The 21,048-nt window shown below is 36.3% G+C and overlaps 1 protein-coding gene across 8 annotated transcripts in view; it reads right to left on the bottom strand.

Moving 5' to 3' along the window:
- The window catches only part of ATRNL1 (attractin like 1), a 685,371-nt gene that overhangs the window by 649,101 nt on the left and 15,222 nt on the right, over window positions 1-21,048 (bottom strand). For 6 of the 8 annotated variants that reach the window (XR_007513388.1, XR_007513389.1, XM_049854677.1 and 3 more), the window contains exons 2-5: window positions 6,515-6,598; window positions 5,350-5,463; window positions 3,590-3,718; window positions 1,733-1,941 (exon numbers count right to left, since the gene is read on the bottom strand). Coding sequence is in view for 6 of the 8 variants with exons in the window: in XM_049854677.1 (XP_049710634.1) it covers window positions 1,733-1,941; window positions 3,590-3,718; window positions 5,350-5,463; window positions 6,515-6,598 (536 nt within the window). In the remaining 2 variants the exon portion in view is untranslated. Of the gene's footprint in view, window positions 1-1,732; window positions 1,942-3,589; window positions 3,719-5,349; window positions 5,464-6,514; window positions 6,599-21,048 lie in introns of those variants that run through there. The other 2 variants (XM_049854681.1, XM_049854678.1) reach the window with 2 other exon arrangements.

Here is a 21,048-nt window from a genome sequence, read left to right as displayed (position 1 = left end):
AAGGCCAGAAAAACAAAACAGTTTAGACCCGATCTCTATTATAAGACCCTCAAAAAATAAAGTAGCTCAAAAAAGATGAATAAGAGGAAATAAAGAACAGAAAAGGGACAGACATAGTTTACAAATTCTTCTTTTGCTTTCAAGACTGCTGAAATAAGATGCAAACTAAAACAGTTTAAGACCAGTTTGAAAAAACACTGTTATTATATGCATCTTTGAAATAACATGTAAAAGCTCTACCTTCCATTTCTCAGGCCTCAATTCAAACATATTCTTGATATACTTTTCTCTCCATAGAAAAGGATGTTATTTTAGTTTCAAGACTAAAATTTTTTTTTAATTATACTTTCAAGGTACTTTTGGGAGGAAAAAAAGTAACAAATTATTAAAATAGCCATTTAACAAAATACATGACCATATAACTAAAAAGCATTGAAAAATTTGTATCTCTCATAACTATAATAGGTAATCAAATTCAGTAATAAATCACTGATTTTTTTTTTTTGCAGTTAGCATATTTTTGTATGAGATAACATGGGTTTAAGATAGGCAAGGGTCTCATAATTCATACAAAGCCTAAAAAATTGCCCTCAGTAAGTACTTTGTATACTCAGTAACACCAAAAAGAAAACATCGTCTGAAAAACAGTAAGTACAACTGTATGAGGAGCACATTCTTCGCAATTTTTCACTTAGAACAAGCCTGAGAGAAACTATTACTATTGTTGCTACACCATGTAATAACATGCGATCATGAACCTTTGGATTATGTATTTCTTGAGTCAACGTCTGTATCAACGGGATTAATAAATTGGCACAAAGTAAGCTATCAATATTTGTAACTAGCACAAATTAAGCTCTCAATAAATACTTGAATTAATAAACGACTAAGTGAGTGGGTAACTGAAAAGATAGCTAGACCTATCTCTTAACTCCACAATGACAGAATTTATATTATATCTGGATACCCAAGTAAGCCAAACTCTTTAGTACACTCTAAAATTAATATTTGATGACAGATATTTATAAAAATTGTTTTGAAAGTCTTTCCCAGCAGACTACTCTAGCTTCTAAATACTTTTTTAGTCTATTCTTTTTAATTCTTTTATTCTTTTAAAATAGCCACAAGAGGTCAGTCTTCTGCAAGAAATAAGCTTAAAACACTACAGTCACAACGTAATGCATTTATTTTTGTAATATACTCTTTGTTATCTATTATCAATAAAACTTGAATGCACCATATGTTAAATTCAGTCAAGTCATCAAATCATTAGAGATTCAACAAAAATTACAGATCATAATTACACACCTACAAAACCAAAAAAACCAAACCCTCTGCCATCAAGTCGATTCTGACTCATAGCAACCCTAGAGGACAGAGTAGAACCGCCCCGTAGAGTTTCCAAGGAGCATGTGGCGGATTCGAACTGCCGACCTTTTGTTTGGCAGCCATAGCACTTAAGCACTATGCCACCAGGTTTCCACACCTACAAAGAGCCTGCATATATAACTTCAGCTGATCCTCAAGACAGCTTATAGGTAAAATCCTTACCAATTCTACGTGTGAGGAAATAAAGCAGATTATTAAGAAGGTGGTTGTTAAACTGAATGTTCTTTTGAAAAATGAGATTTGGGTGCACAGATTACAGTAAACGAGTAAGTGCAGAGTTTTCTATTAAACTACTAGATACATGAACCAAAGTTTCAAAGACCATCACACCAGATGTGCTTACCTTGCCAACTGTCGTTGCAGACACACAATTTTTCTCCCGTTAGGTCACAGTAACCATGATCCGGACTGCCGCAATTGGCTTTACAGTAAGGAATATCACAAGCTTCACCCTTCCAGTATTTATCGCATTCACAATATACTTGACTTGGAACAGAGATACTAGTTGTACACTTCCCATGACCAGAGCAATTGTTAGGACAAGAATTGATTCTGTAAAATATAATTCACATATATTCATATTCAAGATAATTGAAAAAGATTTTCATTTGACATTTTGTAAGTTTTATGTTGTGTCTTATATGCTTCATTTAACACAACTGAACAATGTGGCTTCACTTCTTTATTCTGTACCCTTTTGCCCCTTAATACAATTCAGTTGGTATTTATTTGCATTCATCGTCATTCAACCAATGAGATGACTTCACTACCACGACTCCAAACTTACAAGGACTACACACTTAATAACTGCAGAATCTACAGGGTTTCAAGGACAACATTTTGTAAAGACTTCAGTGCTCAAGTGTTTCGAATATATATTTTACAGAAAGAAGATTAAATTCATGAATACCTGAAGATGTACGAGAAGCCAAGATACAACCTAGTTATATAATACAGTAAAACCTGCAAAAGCCAAAACATGTGTAAGGCAGAAACCTGTCAGAGAAGGAAAAATCACTGAGTATTTATGAGGTAGGATTCTTAATAAAGAATGATAGAAAGCACACTGTCAAAGGCAGAAAACTAGAATGACCCAGAAAAGCTCGATGGCAGTTCCATCAAGTTTCAGCTCTCACAGGTTTCACTATACTTAAATAGCGTACTATCACCTACACACTCTTACGGAAGACAATGAATATTTATCAAATTCTATTTTAAGATCCTTTAAATGAACGTATTCTACTATATATTTATTATTCCTTGGGTACCTACTTGAGATAAATTCTATAATTTCTGATAACAGAATATTCAGAATATTTTATTTCTGGTGAAAAATTCTGTGGTTATCAATTTCTATATTCCTGGTGATAAGGAAAAAACTAATTTATACAGCTCGTGTGGGCATTCCTGGGAAAGAATGTGAAAGCACCTCTGACTACCTCATTTCACCTTTGTATTTCTAGACAGAAAAACTGAGGTAAAGCGTCAGACGTAACAGAATTCTCAGTATTATTTTTCCTATTTTAAGGAGACACTGCAGAGCCACCTACCTTATCTTTTAAGCCTCAATTTCTTCATGTATAGAATGATGAGATAATGTCTACAAAGCACTCAATACAGTCCCGGTGGCACAGAAGGACTACTAAACCTTAGCTCCCATCCCCCTCTGCATATTAGGAGTAAAAGACCTTGGAACACAGAAGTCAGGTCAGGGCTGCCTGTTAATTCCATCTGTTGATAGCAATTCAGTTACATCAGTTTGTATTTGTTTGCTTAATGCTTTGCCAACAAACTGGAGACCTGGTGGCGCAGTGGTTAAGCAATACGGCTGCTAACCAAAGGTTGGCAGTTTGAATCTACCAGCTGCTCCCTGGAAACCCTATGGGGCAGTTCTACTTTTTGCTACGTGGTCGCTATGGGTCGGAATAAACGCGACAGCAACTGGTGTTTGTTTTTTGCCAATAAACTATTTTAAATTTTGTGATTAATTTTCAGCCAAACTTAACTTGCTATCATAATGTCCTGAGAACTTAGAAATTATCCTAATTTTGTTGCATCTTATGTCAGTGAGGAAGGGATCCTGCATAATTTGAAATTTAATACACTAGCCAGCTCCTGGTATGTAAGATATCTGTAAAAACAAACTGTTTTAAATCAAATTAAGAAAATGATTACGAGATCATTTTTTAAAAATACTTACGAATAAAAAATGTTGAAACCAGTTAGATTATACGCAGCATCACTGAAAAAATGTAGCAGCGCATAGCCGGACGTTGTAACAACTTCAGGCACAGTCTCATTGCCCCTCACTTCTGGGACTATCAAGCCACTAAAAGAAAGCACAATTGACCATTGTGTATATTAGTATGCACATGACTGTTAATTACATAAAGTTTACTCAAAGATATTCTTGTCAGAATCACTGAGCACCTACATTACAATGGGCAACTGGAAGGAAAATAAATCTACAATGAGTTCCCATCCATTTCTCACCCAATCAGCTCTGCTACAGCTGCTATACACCAACATCCACTCTCAGACCTCCCCCTCCCGTTTTTTTCCTTCTCACCATCTGGACTATGATGTGACATTTCTCTCTTGTCCTGCTACCCATCCTGTCACAATACTACAAGGAAGACTTTTACTTAACTCCAACAAGCGGCCCTTGAGCCTTATACTTTCTCACTGGTTGTAAATTCTGATGAAGCTAAAAGGTTTGCACCACACCACCTAAGTGATTACAAGGCACTCTAGTTAAAGTTATGTATTTCTGATACATTAATCCAGGTTTTTTAGGTAATTTTAAAATATATAATTTCTATGTTTCTTTAAAATTTTGCTTAGCTATATAAAAAAATTTTTTTTTATATAAATTATATTAATGTATAACTATCCCAAAACAGAATACTGCTCACGCAAGCCCACGTGCTTTATGCATTTGAACCGATACCTTTGAATTATGGCGTTGTCGAAGAATACTGAATATATCACGGACTGCCAGAAGAACAAATCTGTCTTGGAAAAAGTACAGCCAGAATGCTCCTTAGAAGCAAATATGGCAAGACTTTGTCTCACATACTTTTGGATATGTTATCAGGAGGGGCCAGTCCCTGGAGAAGGACATTACGCTTGGTAAAGTAGAGAGTGTAAAAGAGGAACACCCTCAACTTGGTATCATCAGAGCTAGAGAAATAAAAAGCAGAGCACAGAGCCCTCACTTTGAACTGAGACCTGAACTACCAAGCATAAAATGAACTAGTAAAAGACAGACAGGCCTTTAGGGAGAATGTACTGCAGCTCAGGTGTGAATCACAATACCTGAATTTGGAATGAGTTGACTATGGATTGCTAGTGTCCCTAGGTACTCTCTGGAGGAATATAACATCTTTCTAGGTCACAAATTATTACCACATATGATTTTGCAAACACAATGTCCACCATTCAGTAAAAAAATAACACTGAAACAAGACTACATGAAAAATAAACAAGACAAACAGCAAAGAATCTGATATCTGATAAGGGTCTTGCATCCTAAGTATGAAAGAGCCCTGGTAGCGCAATGGTTAAGCACTTAGCTGCTAATCAAAAGGTCAGTGGTTGGAACCCACCAGCTGCTCCACTGGAGAAAAATGTGGTAGTTTGCTTCCATGAAGATTACAGTCTTGGGACTCCTGTGGGGCAGTTCTACTCTGTCTATAGGGTCGCTGTGAGTTGGAATCAACTCAACAGCAATGGGTTTGGTTTTGGTTATCCTGAATACATAAAGAACTCTTACAACTCAACAACAAAAAAGACAAACAATACACTTTAAAAATGGGCAAAGGGTTCTCGCTTCAGCAGCGCATATACAAAATTTAAAAATTTTTTAAAATGGGCAAAGGACTTGAATAGACTTTTCTCCAAAGAAGATCTACAAATGGCCATCAAGCACTTAAAAAGATGCTCAACATCATTACTCACCTAAGTACAGCTATTAAAGGTGCATATATTGAATCTCCATCATAAACATACATATGATCCCAGCTACATTCTGTAGCAAAATGATTGAATCTTAGTCTTAATACTGCATTTGGACTGTAAGAATATCAAAGTAGTTAAAAATGTATAATACACAAAGCACAATCTGAAGAAATTTTAGACAGTATTTTATTAAAAACCTATCTACAGGTAATTTTGCTATAAATCCTTAAATCACCAGTACAAAAGATTGATAAGCAGTCATATTTAATTTGTAAAACTGACATACAACTTCAAAATCTATTAAGGCCACAAGTATACATCATCATTTTCTAAAAATTAATTAATATGAAATGTTCTAGATCTTGATTCAGGTGGAGGTTACATAAGTTGTGTTCATTTTAGGTAAAATGAGTATATTTTATTGCATGCAAATTATACTCGAATAAAGTCGATTTTTAAAAATCAAGGCTAACTCAAAAAAAATTATTCTGTTTTTTACAGAATCTGTAACTAAAGGCACTACTGAAGTCCTCAAGTTTTAAACAAAAGGTCTTAATGTGATATACTATTAAAAAATAAATTGACCACAGGTACATGGCAGAGAATAGTTTCTAAGTTTTTAAAAATTGTTTTATAGTAAGAAAAAAAGAACAGTTTTCCAAACATCATAAAATGGATCAAAAAGAATAAATATCAATTAATTTATGATTTTTTTCACAATATATTTAAATAGATACATTCAGTTTTAAGCCCTAAACCACTGAAAAATACCTCTAACTGGATAATTAACTCTCTCTTCTATAAAATGTTCTTTTTCAACACCAATGGCATAGCTCAGCATGGGACTTTATTTTTAGACTTTCATGGAATCTTCAAATTGTACCAGATGTTTAAAACCAGTCAAAAAATGCTTACTCAATTTAGAGCACCACAGTAACATAACTCAAAAATAAAATATATAAACTAAACCATTATCACAGGTGAAAGGGTGCTATAATTTATAAACATGATGTCTAAAAATTGTAAATCTCATGAAAAATTGTTTCAATAACAAGCAATTAAGTAAACTATATAAAGTCATTACACTTTAATGCTTTAACACAGATATGATCACCTTATTATTCCAGAATAAAATAAATTAATCCAACACAAAATGTATACTTACTAGCCTTCAATTAGCCATGTACATTTAGTTTTATACTTATAGTTAATTGGACCATCTGTTAAATATCCAGAAGGTTCTGTTAACCTAAAAGAAAAACAAAATCATGAAACTAATTACCTTAATTTTAAGACACAGAGCAGCATAAAAAAAAATTAAGACATTAAACCAAAAGAATGGGACGTAGCTATTACCAAAAAGGAAGATTTCTTCACAAATGAAGAACATTTTCAAATTACTATTTTTCTCTCTAAATCTCAAAAGAAACTTATTTTATTTCATTAAGCCTTGACATACCATGAATATGTCTATTTACCTAGAGGAAAAAGACACTGAAAGATTAAATGTGGTACTGCTGCGTTCCATGTTGATGCAAGGTATGTTAAGATAAACTTTTTTGCACAAAAATTAGGTTGAGGCTAAAGAAGAAAAATCAAATGTACTCTGAAAGATGCACATCTATGGAGTGGAGAAATACTACATGTGAGTCCCACTTTGGGGAATTACATTATTACTTATATTTACTTTTTACCCATGAAGATTGCTAAGGTAGCTGTCATCAGACTTTACAAAGGCCTCCTACCTGTTTGTATTATTATTTTCTCTTGTCTAAGTACAATTATCTTCTATTTTAAACATTTTAAAAAATATAATTAGAAAAACTTCCTCAGATTTTCAGAACTTAAAAATATTTGGAACAAAAGATTCCAATTTTCTTCATTTTGTTCTCCTTAACTCCAGCCCAATTATTTTATCAACAAAAGACCATATTTTAAAGAATTAAAATATCTTCTCACTTAACTTTTATATATTTGTATGTGCACATGCACACACATGCACACATACACACATATATATCTACACCAGGGCTTATCAGTCTTTACATATTCACATATTCCTACACACATACACATATACATACACACAAATACATACATACACCTATGAGAGTAATTATCTAATTTTAGATAAAATTAAGTTTTCCTTATAGTACAGAGTCTTACAAAAAAATTTTAGGGGAAAAAATGTTTCTTTTACCTAAATCAGGTGTGACAGAAAAGTCAGTCAATATGAATGTATTTGTAAGCCTTTCATAATCCTTGAAAATTGCTTTGGATAATAAAGGGGGTAATTTATCCTTGGGGAAATTTCTGAAGACCAGCAGGCAAATTCCTTTGTTCTCAAATCAATGTAACAATAATTGAGCACTTTCTTTGTGTCAGGTAAGCACATAATGCATTCCATCGTTTAATCACCTCAAAAACCCTATGAGATAGTAATCATTAACCCCATTTTACAGATGAGACAACTGAAGGACCATTTAAATAACAGGGTAAATATCTTGACCTGATTTTCCACTTCAAATGATAGCAGAAGCAGTAATTCAGAAAAACCTTGCACTGAGCTAAAAAAGCTAAAGGAAGATTTTACAATCTTAAAAGCATTTAATAAGTAACAAAACAGTAAGAATTTACCAAGCCAAGATCCAAAAGTTGCAAATTTATAAAGGATGTTAAACAGTCAAGGCTGTTTTTGCTCAAAAATGATTTTCCCCATTTAAAAAAACCAAAAATCCAAACCTGTTGCCTTTGAGTTGATTCCAACTCATGGCAACCCCATGTGACAGAGGAGAACTGAGCTCCATAGGATTTTCCAGTCTGTAATCTTTACAGAGACAGATCACCAGCCCTTCTTTTGTGGCACCATGGATAGGTTCAGATTTCCAACCTTTCTGGTAGTAGCTGGGAGCAAACCATATAAACCACTCAGGGATCTATCCATTTAGAAGAGACTGTCAAAAAGCTAAGAGTGCTTTTGGCAGCCTAAAGGAGGCAGGAAGACAAATGTTTGAGGCAGTGGCTCACAAAAGGTAGGGGCCCAAATAGACAACATGTTGACTTGGGACACAAAAGTGCTATTAGGGTAAGGTTGCACCAGAAGTAAATCAACTCCTACATGGACTTCAACCTAACCATGAATCTGGATGGCAGAAAACCCTAAGTCTCCAAATTGGGTTAGGGTGATGCTAGGACTGCTAGGGGAGCCCTTTTGGCACAGTGGTTAAGAGCTATGGCTGCTAACCAAAAGGTTGGCAGTTCAAATCCACCAGCCACTCCCTGAAAACCCTATGGGGCAGTTTTACTCTGTCCTATAGGATTGCGATGAGTCGGGGATTGACTCGATGGCAGTGGGTGGGTTTAGGACTACTAAGGAGCCAGAATTCTCCTTAGAAGCAAGGATAGCGAGACTTCGTCTCACATACTTTGGACACGTTATCAGGAGGGACCAGTCCCTAGAGAAGGACACCAGAGAAAAAGAGGAAGACCTTCGAAGACATGGGCTGACAGCGGCTGTAACAATGGGCTCAAACACAGCAACAGCCATGAGGATGGCACAGGACAGAACACTATTTCGTTCTATTGTACACAGGGTCACTATAAGTAAGAACTGACTTGACAGCACCTAACAACAACAACATAACAGGACTGCCAGCAAGTCAAGGCTCCTAGCAGAAGACAGAAAAGCCCTCTCTGAAGAAAGATAATATTATCCTAGGTATCAAGTTATTTCTACCAATAATTTTTCAAATAAAATGTCTAGCACATGATAATTAGTTAAAGATACAAGACAACAAAAATAAGAATAGAAGGAATAGACCTGAAGATAGTCCAACCACTGAGATTATCACATGCATACTATAAAACAAATACATTTACTAAATTCAAAAACATAAGTGATAAGATTTAAAATTTTGGCAGCACACTGAAAACTATAAAAAGTAGCACAGCATATTTTTTAAAAATAGAAATTCTCGTGCTGAAAATTATAATAGACAAAATTAAAAACTCAATGGACAGGCTTAATAACACATTAAACACAGCTGAAAACAGGATGAGAGATTTCAAAGGCAGGTTCATAGAAAATATCCAAACTTAATCATGCAGAATCAAAAGAAAGGAGAAAGCAGAAGAAAAATTATATAGAGGAAAGAGTGAGGTCTAATACATATTAAGTTGGAGACCCAGAATGAGAGAAGAGAAAGAAATAAGTTTAACCATAAAATGGCCAAGAATTTTACAGAACTGATAAAAGACACTAACTTAGAGATTTAATACGCTCAGTAAGCTGAGTGATAATGAAAATCAAACGATTTATTTAACACATGAACAAATTTCAAAAAGTCATTTATCTCAATAAATTGAGTAAAAAAGCCTCCTAGTTTTTTTTTTTTTTTTTTTTTGGAGTCTTAAAAGCTTGCAAGTGGGGGTTGAAGGCATGATAATTGATCTCTACTCACCTGAAGCAACAGAGGAAGGAGAGTCGGGAATAGGAGGAGGGTATGAAATGGGTAGCTAATTGCCTCCATGAATAACTGTCTCCTTTGCCAAGAGGCCAGAAGAACTGGATGGTGCCTGGCTATCATTACTGAACATTCTGATCAAAGACTCTAAAGAAGAATCCTGATTAAAAGGGGGAAAATGCAAAAAGAACTTCAAATTCTCATAGACTCCAGACTTTCTGAAGCCATGGAGGCTAGATGAATCCCTGAAACTACTGCCCTAAGATAATCTTTAAACCATAAACCAAAAATATCCCCTGAAGCCTTCTTAAAACCAAATTATAGTCTAGCTTAACCAGTTAAAAAAAAGTCTGCCTTGAGCATTATGCTCTTTTAAGAACTATACATAAGGCATCAAAATGACAAAAGCAACTCAAAAGATTAGATAGGAAACTTAGGGGCCAATGGCAGAGGAACAACTCAGAAAAGGAGGGTGAGAATGGGTGCATAACTCAAAGATTGTAAACAATGTCACTGAATTGTACATGTAGAAACAGTTGAACTGGTGTTACATTTTGCTGTGTATATTCTCAACAACAAAATAAAATAATTCAATAGCCAGTCATGTTTAAAAAAAGAAGAAAAACTGTAACTGTATCAAAAAGATGAGTGTCTTAAGCTGAAAAAAAAAATGGTGTCTACGAAAGTCAACTGCAAACAAAATAATTAATGGTGAATTATTTGAACCTTTCCCTTTGAGACTGGGAATGAAACAAGGATGCCCACCATCACCATATTTACACAACAGGGGATTAGAGGCCCAAGCCAGTGCAAAGAAAAAGAAAAAAATAAACAATATAATGATTTAAAAGGAAGAAATAATATGTGATTATTCACAATGATAATCTAAGAATGTATTCACATAGAAAGTGGAAAATGTGGTAAATTTTGTAAAACATCTGTAGTTTGGTTAAGAATAATATTGTATATTAATCTTAAGTTTCTGTTTTTGGTAACTGTACTATGGTTGTGTATGATGTTAACATTAGAGGGAGCAGGATGAGGATATAAAGTACTCTGTAGTATTTTTGCAACTTTTCTATAAGTTTAAAATTAGTTAAAAATCATTGACTTAAGCTCATTAATTTTTAACCAGCAAAAGAGTCTGTTGCCTGATACAAAATTATACACAAAAATCAACTGAATTTTTATCTTCTAATGACAAACAGAAAATGAAATGTTTAAAATAAAATTCTTAAGAGTTTCAAAAATATTAAACAGGAATAAATCTAACAATGTTCAATACTCTGCTTTAGAAACTATAACACTATACCAAACCCAATCCAATGCCACCATGTCAATTCTGACTCATAGCCACCATGTAAGACAAAGCAGAACTGCCCCATAGAGTTAGCAGCTGATCTCTTAATCACTGTGCCACCAGGGCTCCGTAACACTATACAGAGAAGGTAAAGGAGGCAAAAAGGAAGAGTTATGCCTTATGCTTAGACTGTATGAGTCATTACACACTTCATGTTGCTCTACCATGTTGCTCTACAGATTCAGTGCAATCTCAACCAAAATCACAATGATTTTTTGTGAAAATTGTCAGGCTGACTCTAAAATTGGAAAGACCAAAGGCCAAGAATACTCAATAAACTCCTGAAAAAAAAAGGAAATAAAGGATATCAAACTTTCTTATCAAACTACAGAAATTAAAATACTGTGATATTAGTGCAATGACAGACCAAAAAGAACAATGGAATAAAATACAGTTACATAACACCCATATATATATACACACACACACACACACATATAGATGTATAACAAAAGAAGCACTTCAGAACAGTGAGGAAAAGACAGCCTTAATAAATGGCACTAGACCAGTTTTGTTTTTTTATCTTCTAGAATATAGGAATATGATGTCTTCATGACCTCAGAGTAGAGAAAGATTTCTAAAACAGGACATAAAAAGTAAAGACTGATAAGCTGGACTATATTAAAATTAAGGATTCATGTTCATCAAAGACATCACAAAAAAAAGTAAAATGATAAACCACAAACAAGATCATATTTCCCACAACCTTAACTTAAAAGGGTTTATATTTGGAATATATAAAAAATTCCAATGAATCAGTAAGAAAGAGACAATGGGTAAAAGACTTGATCCAGCACTTCAAAAAAAGAAAATCCTTCAATACAAAAACTTACTACAAAGCAAAAGTAATCAAAACAGTGTGGTACTGGCCTAAAGACAGACATATGGATCAACAAAATAGAATTGAGAATCCAGATACAAACCCATATGTACAGTCAGTTTATTTTCAACAAGGATGCCAAGACATCCAACGGGGAGAGAACAGACTTTTCAACAAATGATCCTGGGACAACTGGATAGCCTCATGCGAAAGATGAATTTGGGCTCCCACCTCATACCACCTGCAAAAAGTAACTGAAACTGGATTATAGACTTAAACGTCGGAACTAAAACTGTAAAACTTTTTGAAAAAATATAGGAAAAATTCTTTATGACCTCAAGTTACACAAAAGTTTTTAACTATGACACCAAAAGCAAAAGGAACAAAAGAAGATATAAACTGGATTTCACCAAATTAAAAACTTTTGTGCGTCAAAGGAAGCACATCAAGCAAGTAAAAAGAAAAGCCACAGAATGCGAGAAATATTTGCAAATGGTGTATCTGATAAACAATAAAAAAAAGAACCCTTACAACTCAATAATAAAAACACAAATAACCCAGTTAAAAAATGGACAAAGGATCTAAATAGAAATCTCTCCAATGATATACAAATGGCCAATATGCACATGAAAAAGTGTTCAACATCAGTAGTCATTACAAAAATTCAAAGCAAAACCAGAATGAGATACCACTTCATACTTACGAAACCAAAAAAAAAAACCCATTGCTGTCAAGTCGATTCCAACTCATAGTGACCCTATAGGACAGAGTACTACAGGAAACTCTGTCCTGTAGGGTCACTATGGGTCAGAATCCACTCGATGGCAACAGGTGTTTATACAAAACCAACGGCGAACATCATACTCAATGGAGAGATGCTGAAAACTTTCCCCTTTATAACAGGAACAAGACAAGGATGCCCTTTATTACCACTCCTATTTAACATAGTGCTAGAAGTCCTAGCTAGAGCAATAAGGCAAGAAAAAGAAATATAGGGCATCTAAATTGGTAAGGAAGAAGTATAAATACCCTTATTTGCAGATGATAAGACTCCACAAGAAAACTATTGGAACTAACTGAAAGATTCAACAAAGTAGCAGAATACAAGATTAACATACAAAAATCAGTTGGATTCCTATATACCAATAAAAAGAACTACAAAAAGGAAATCGGGAAAGCAATACTATTTATAATAGCCCCTAAAAAAAATCAAATACTTAGGAATAAATTTAACCAGGGATGTAAATGACCTATACTAAGAAAACTACAAAACACTACTGCAAGAAACCAAAAGAAACCTACATAAATGGAAAAACATACTATGCTCACAAATAGGAAGACTCAACATTGTGAAAATGTCAATTCTACCCAAAGCAATCTACAGATATAATGCAATCCCGATCCAAATACGAACATCATTCTTTAACGAGATGGAAAAACTAATTACCAACTTTATATGGAAAGGAAAGAGGCCCCGGATAAGCAAAGCATTACTGAAGAAAAAGAACAAAGGAGAAGGCCTCATGCTACCTATCTCCCAACCTACTATACAGCCACAGTAGTCAAAATGGCCCAGTACTGGTACAACAGACACATAGACCAATGGAACAGAAACAGAAACCTAGACATAAATACATCCACCTAAAGGTCAGCTGATCTTCCACAAGGGACCAAAGTCCATTAAATGGGGAAAAGGCAGCCTTTTTAACAAATGATGCTTGCAAAAGTGGATGTCCGTCTGTAAAAAAAAAAAAAAAGACACTGAAACAGGACTCATATCTTACACCATACACAAAAACAAACTCAAAATGGATCAAACACCTAAATATAAAACCTAAAATGATAAAGATAATGGAAGAAAAATATCAAGACAATGCTAAGTGCCCTAATACATGGCATAAATACAACACAAACCATAATTAATAATGCATAAACACCAGAAGATAAACTAGATAACCAGGAGCTGCTAAAAAGTAAACACTTAGTTCATCAAGGAGGCACGGTGGTTAAGAGCTTGGCTGCTAACCATAAGGATGGCAGTTCAAATCCACTAGCTGCTCCACTGAAACCCTATGGGGCAGTTCTACTCTGTCAAATAAGGTCACTAAGAATCGGAATCAACTCAGTAACAGGTTTGGCTTTGTTTTTTTGTTTGTTCGTTCATTCATTCTTTGGTTTATGTTTATCAAAAGACTTCACTAAAAGAGTAAAAACAGAACCTACAGACTGGGAAAAAAAAATTGGGCATGACATACTCAACAAGGGTCTGATCTCTAAAAATTCTACAGAATACTTCAGAACCTCAATAACAAAAAAAAAAAAATCCAATTTAAAAATGGACAAAGGATATGAACAAACACTTCACCAAAGAAGACATTCGGGCATCTTAACAGACACATGAGGAAATGCTTGGGATCATTAGCCACTGGGGAAATGCAAATTAAAATTAAAATGAGATACCATCTCACACCTACATTACTGGCACAAATCAAAAAAAACAGAAAATAACAAATGTTGGAGAGGTTGCAGGACACTGGATCTCTTAAATGCTGCTGGTGGGAATGTAAAATGGTGCAACCGCTATGGAAAACGGTATGGTGCCTCCTTAAAAAGCTAGAAATAGAAATATCAAAAGATCCAGCAATCCCACTCCTAGGAATATATCCTAGACAAATAAGAGCAATCACATGAATAGACATATAAACACCCATGTTCACTGCAGCATTATTCACAATAGCAAAAAGGTGGAAACAACCAAAGTGCCCGTCAACAGGTGAATGAATAAACAAATTATGGTACATACACACAATGGAATACTACACAACAATAAAGAACAAGGATGAATCCATGAAATATCTCACAACATAGATAAAGAGGGCATTATGCTGAGTGAAATAACACAATCACAAAAGGACAAATATTGTACGAGATCAATGCTATAAAAACCCAAGAAAAGGTTTACACACAGAAAAAAAAAACTCTGATGGTTGCAAGAGAGGGAAGGGTTAGAGAGACAAAATCTACTATCTAGATAGTAGACAAGTGTTAACTTTGGTGAAGGTAAAAACAATATACTATATAGGGGAAGTCACTACAACCTGACCAAGGCAAAGTCATAGAAGCTTCCTAAACACATCTAAACACCTTGAGGGCCTGAGTTATTCAGGCAGAGTGGCGGGGACCACAGTCTCCGGGGACATTTAGGTCAATTGGCATAACATAGTTCATAAAGGAAAGTTCTACATCCTACTTTGGCGAGCAGCATCTAAGGTCTTAAAAGCCTGCAAGTGGCCATCTAAGATACATCTAGGGGTCCCATCCCATCCAGAAGAAAGGTGAATGAAGAAAACTAAAGACACATGGAAAATATCAGTCCAAAGGACTAGTGGACCATATGAACCACAGCCTCCACCAGCCTAAGCCCAGAAGAACTAGATGGTACCCAGCTACCGCCACCTACAGCTCTGGCAGGGATCACACTAGAGGGTCTCAAACAAAGCAGGGAAAAAAAGGTAGAACAAAATTCAAATTCGCACACACACACACACACAAAGACCAGACTTACTGGTCTGACAGAGACTGGAGGAACCCCCAAGACCATGGCCCCAGGACATCCTGCTAACTCAGAACTGAAGCCACTCCCAAAGTCCACCTTTTAGCCAGATATTAGACAGGCTTATAAAACAAACTATAACACACATGAGGAACGTGCGTCTTAGTTCGGTCAAGTATACAGAGCAAAGCGGCAACACCTGCCCAAAATCAAAGACGAGAAGGCAGGAAGGGATTGGAAAACTGGACGTACAGAAATGGAGAACCCGAGATGCGAGATGAATAGGGAAAAACATTGCAGGGATTGCAACCAATGTCACAAAACAATTTCTGTCTAAATTTTTGAATGAGAAACTAATTTGTGCTATAAACTGTCATCTAAAATACAATAGAATAAAAAACTTGTACACCACGAATTTTATAGAAGCATTATTCATAATTGCCAAAAGAGAGAAACAACCCAAAAATCTATCAACTGACAAATGGATAAACAAAATGTGTTATATCCACACAACGGAGTATTTTTCAGTCAAACATACTCTCGCAAATACATGATACGTGCTTAATGTTTATCTCAGCATCTGCTTCAGGGTGAGGGAGGAGAGGATGACCAAACTAAGACAGCTTTAGAAGTGGGTCTTCAGGGTGGGATTCAGGAAGTGGATCAGTCACCAACCGGAGGGCAACATGGGCCACACTGAGTTGTAGATGCGGTGGTAATAACACTTGTTATGCTGTAACATCACAATTACTAAGATTCTCACTTGTGATGAACTGAGACGGGATCCCAGTGAAGAGGCTGTACTGATTAATGCAATAGGCTTATGCAATATCCCTAATATTTGAGAGATATAGTAGCAGTGCTTAATACAAGTACTGTAGAATTGGGAATCATTGATTTGCTGAAGAAAGAAAATTATAGACTGAATTCAGCCAGTTACCAATTATAGATTCAGTATAAAAGCCCGAGGCTTCTATAACAGCATTTAAAGACATTAAAACCAGGGAGCAGATCAGGCTGAAAACAGGCCTAGGACCAGATTGTAAGAATAGCAGAATTACAGAAAAGGTTTAGCTCACAGCCCTGGAAAGACCCCAACGCTACAATTGTTGTCGTTGTTGTTACGTGCCATCAAATCTGTTCCGACTCATAGCGACCCTATGCACGAACAAAACGAAACACTGTCTGGTCCTGCGCCATCCTCACAATTGTTGTTATGCTTGAGCTTGCTGTTGCAGCCACTGTGTCATCCACTTCATTGAGGGTCCTCCTCTTTTCCGCTGACCCTGTACTTTGCCAAGCATGATGTCCCTCTCCAGGGACTGATCCTTCCTGACAACATGTCCAAAGTATGTAAGATGCAGCCTCATCATCCTTGCTTCTAAGGAGCATTCTGGTTGTACTGAAGTTAGTGGACCAAAAAGAAAGTGGGACCCTGATACCTAGTAGGGTGCCATCAGAAGAGGTGCATTTCACAACCTTTAACCCCAGATCTTTTTGAACCCTCTGGGCTTGCAAAAGTGGGCCACAACCCCTTGCTAGAAAATAACGATCTCCTCTTGTCTGGAAACCACATAAAGGCCTCACCAGAAAGGAATGCCTCACAAGAAGACACCTGTCCTCCTTAAAGTCTGACCCCACCTCCTTTCGATACTTATTTAGCCAATGACTAGGATCAAATTTCAGCATGGCCTGACTGGGCTAAGTACTGTCCCTGATTACTAAGAAAAAGGCTGCAGAATGTGGCTTACACCTACCGATAGAAACCTGGGAGAACATGCCTGGGAACGAATCTCGAACGTGTTGTTTCAGGGAAAACGGAATATAAGGCTAAATAAGGGGGTGTGTACTGGTATGGGGCACTCTCCATGATTCAGAATTTAGCTTTCCGGTAAAAACACCTGGAGCTGGTTTTAACATCCTGCTGGGAAGGCTCCATGACGCTTATGAAAATGATAGCCCACTGTAAATGAGGTGACAACACTGAATCTGTTTCGGCAGAGTTCGAGGAGAGACCTCTGGCGGGCATCCTGGAACAGATTCACTACAGAGAACACCTCAGCTGGCTGTGTCCTCCAGGAACGCCACAGGACTCGGCCCTTATCAAAGCCAAAAAGAATGAACTAGGGAGGAGGGGCACCAGCATCCCTGAGAAGCGCGGGGTGGCTGTCTTTCAAAAGCCAGACTAACAATGAGAAAAACAAATTCCCACCCTCTTTAAAGGGCTACTTGTTCTGTAGCCATAGCAACAAGTAACACCAGAACTGAATTCAATCAATTTAATCAATCAATGACAACTTGCTTCAGTAATCATGCCTCCAAAAGCCAGGCAATCGGTGGCATTCCCATATACTACAACCACAGTGACCAGAGTGGAAAGATACATTAAAAACTCCCAAATGTCTGAAAATTAAGCAACAGACTTGTAAAACACTAAGGAAATTAGAAATTTTTTTTAATTAAATACCAAAAACACAAATCAAAACTTGCATGATTAAGCTAGTGTTTAGAGGGAAATTTATACCTTTAAATGCATTTATTAGAAAAGGAAATTTTAAATAAATTATCTAAGGTTCCACACTTTCGACCTCTTCATAACCTGGAACTGTTCTTTTAAAATTCAGAAGTCTTACACTCCAAGGCCACTCTCTGACCACGAAAAACTAGTTTTTGGTTTGTTTCACTTCTTGCTCCTAATGATACCCTCATACTCCAACTGTGTGGAGATCTCCAAAAATTGGACAGCATATAGTTCAGCTATCTAAAAACTAGAATACGCTTCTTACGTAACTTATTACTTCAAAAGTTGTTTCTATGGGACAATCCATTCTCAGTGTCAAACTTAAATTTGGTAGCACTCTTGTCCTTGAATCGAGGACCACACTGACTTCCTAATCTAGATCAGGGCTCCTCTAGCTGCTGGCCCTCCACCTGTTTCTGTAAATGAAGTTTTACTGTAACTTTGTCGCACACATTTGTTTATAAATTGTCTAAGGCTGCGTAGCAGTTACAAGGGCAGAACTGAGTAGTGACAACGGAGACTATATGGCCTAACCAAAAAAACCAAACCCGTTGCTGTCGAGTGAATTCCGACACAATACCTAAATATCTACTATATGACTCTGGACAGGAAAGGTTTGCCAATATGTCTTCTAGGTGCCTGCCACATACACATATGCCTTGCCAATGTCTCATCCTAGCTGGAACGCCCAATCCTAAGCCCCTAATCAAATAAGCGGAAACCCTAGTAGCACAGTGGTTAAGAGCTACAGCTGCTAACCAAAAGACTGGCAGTTCGAATCTACCTGGCGCTCCTTGGAAACCCTATGAGGCAGTTCTACTCCGTCCTAGAGGGTCGCTATGAGTTGAAATCAACTCTACAGCAGCAGGTTTGGTCTGTTTGTTTTAATTAAGTAAGCAGGCTAGGCTGTTTATAACACAGCCACTGCTAGATGCAGGAAAGGCAGCACAAGCATTACACAGAACTAAAATTAAATGAACTAGGGGCTGCTCTCTACCCTGGCTGGAATAGAAATGTTGATTAAGGCATTATAAAACTGAGAAAACACAATAGTTTTAATATTACAAAGTCTCTGAAGCAATAAATCTTGTTTATCAAAGAACTGGGTTTTAGTGCTGCCATAAGCACTCCACAAGAAATAGACAGATCCACTCTGGGGTAGTCTTTATGAAAGGCCACCTTTATAAGCCAGCTCACATGTCTTTTTGTAATGACTTTTTAATACAGGGTTTCTAGATAAAATATTAACTTCAAAATTTTAAATATTCTCACCCCCATCTGTCAGTTTGTCACACTGTGGGGGTTTGCGTGTTGCTGTGATGCTGGAAGCTATGCCACCTACTCAAACACCAGCAGGGTCACCCACGGCAGACAGGTTTTAGCTGAGCTTCTAGACTAAGACAGACTAGGAAGAAGGACCTGGCAGTCTACTTCTGAAAAGAATTAGCCAGTGAAATCTTATGAATAGCAGTGGAACATTGTCAGATATCGTGCCAGAAAATGAGACCCTCAGATTGGAAGGCACTCAAAAGACAACTGGGGAAGAGGTGCCTCCTCCAAGTAGAGCCGCTGCCCCAAAGAAAGCACTTACATGGCCAATATGCACATGAAAAAGACTGTCACTGTCACTGAAAAAAAAAAACCAATTCTGACTCACAGTGATCCTACAGCCTTTAAAAACCAAAAGCTCACTGCCTTCAAGTCAATTCCAACTCACAGCAAGTCCATGTCTTACAGAGCAGAACTGCTCCGTTTCTTACAAGGCTTCTTGGCTGTAATCTTTACAGAAGCAGTTCACCAGGTCTTTATTCCGTGGAGCTTCTGGGTAGGCTCAAACCGACAACCATAGGTGAACAGGAGACTGCAAACCACTTACACCACCCAGAGAAATGCCATTCAAAACCATAATGAGAAACCACTTCACATTCACTAGAACGACTATTACCAAAAAAATAAAAAACACAGAAAATAATAAGTGTTATCAAGGAGGTAGAGAACTTGGAACCCTTCTCCATTGCTGGTGAGAATGTAAAGTGATGCAGCCACTGTGGAAAACAGTTTGGTAGGTCTTCGAAATATTAAAGACAGAACTACCATAAAACCATAAAACCCAGCAATTCCACTTTTAGATGTATTCCCAAAAGAACTGAAAGCAAAGACTCAAACAGATACCTGTACACCAATGTTCACTGCAGCATTATTCACAATAGCCAAAAGATGGAAACAACCCAAGTGTCCATCAACAGATGAATGGTAAACAAATGTGGTATACACATATAATGGAATATTTCCTAGCCATAAAGAGAAATGATTCCTTATATAAACATGAAGTTCTTATATAACAGTTCATCATAAAGAATAACAATTATAAATACATATGCAGCTAACATCGGAGCCCCAAAATATATGAAGCAAACACTGATAAAACTGAAGGGAGAAATGGACAGCTCTAAAGTCATAGTCGGAAACTTCAGTATATCACTTTCAATAATGAAAAGAGCATCTAGAGAGAAGATCAATAAGGAAATAAAGGATTCAACAACACCACATACCAATCAAACTTAACAGATATATAGATATAGAATATATAGCATACTTCACCCAACAGCAGCATAAAACACATACTTCTACAGTGCACATGGGTCATTCTCTAGGATACAGTATATGCTAGGTCACAAAATAAGTCTCAATAAATGTAAAAAAAATTGAAATCATACAAAGTATCTTCTCTGACCACAATGGAATAAAACTAGAAATTAATAACAGAAGCAAAAATGGAAAATACACAAATATGTGAAAATTAGAGAACACACTATTGAACAACCAACAGGTCAAGAAGAAATTAAGAGAGATAATCAGATAATACAAGAGTCTCATGAAAATGAAACACAACACACCAAAACTTATGGGATACAGCAAAGGCAGTGCTCAGAGGGAATTTTGTAGTAGTAAATACCTACATCAAAAAAAGAAGAAAGATAT

Source organism: Elephas maximus, chromosome 16 (assembly GCF_024166365.1).
Source record: "Elephas maximus indicus isolate mEleMax1 chromosome 16, mEleMax1 primary haplotype, whole genome shotgun sequence".
NCBI classification, from domain to species: domain Eukaryota; kingdom Metazoa; phylum Chordata; class Mammalia; order Proboscidea; family Elephantidae; genus Elephas; species Elephas maximus.
This window is presented reverse-complemented; position numbering and strand designations above follow the sequence as displayed.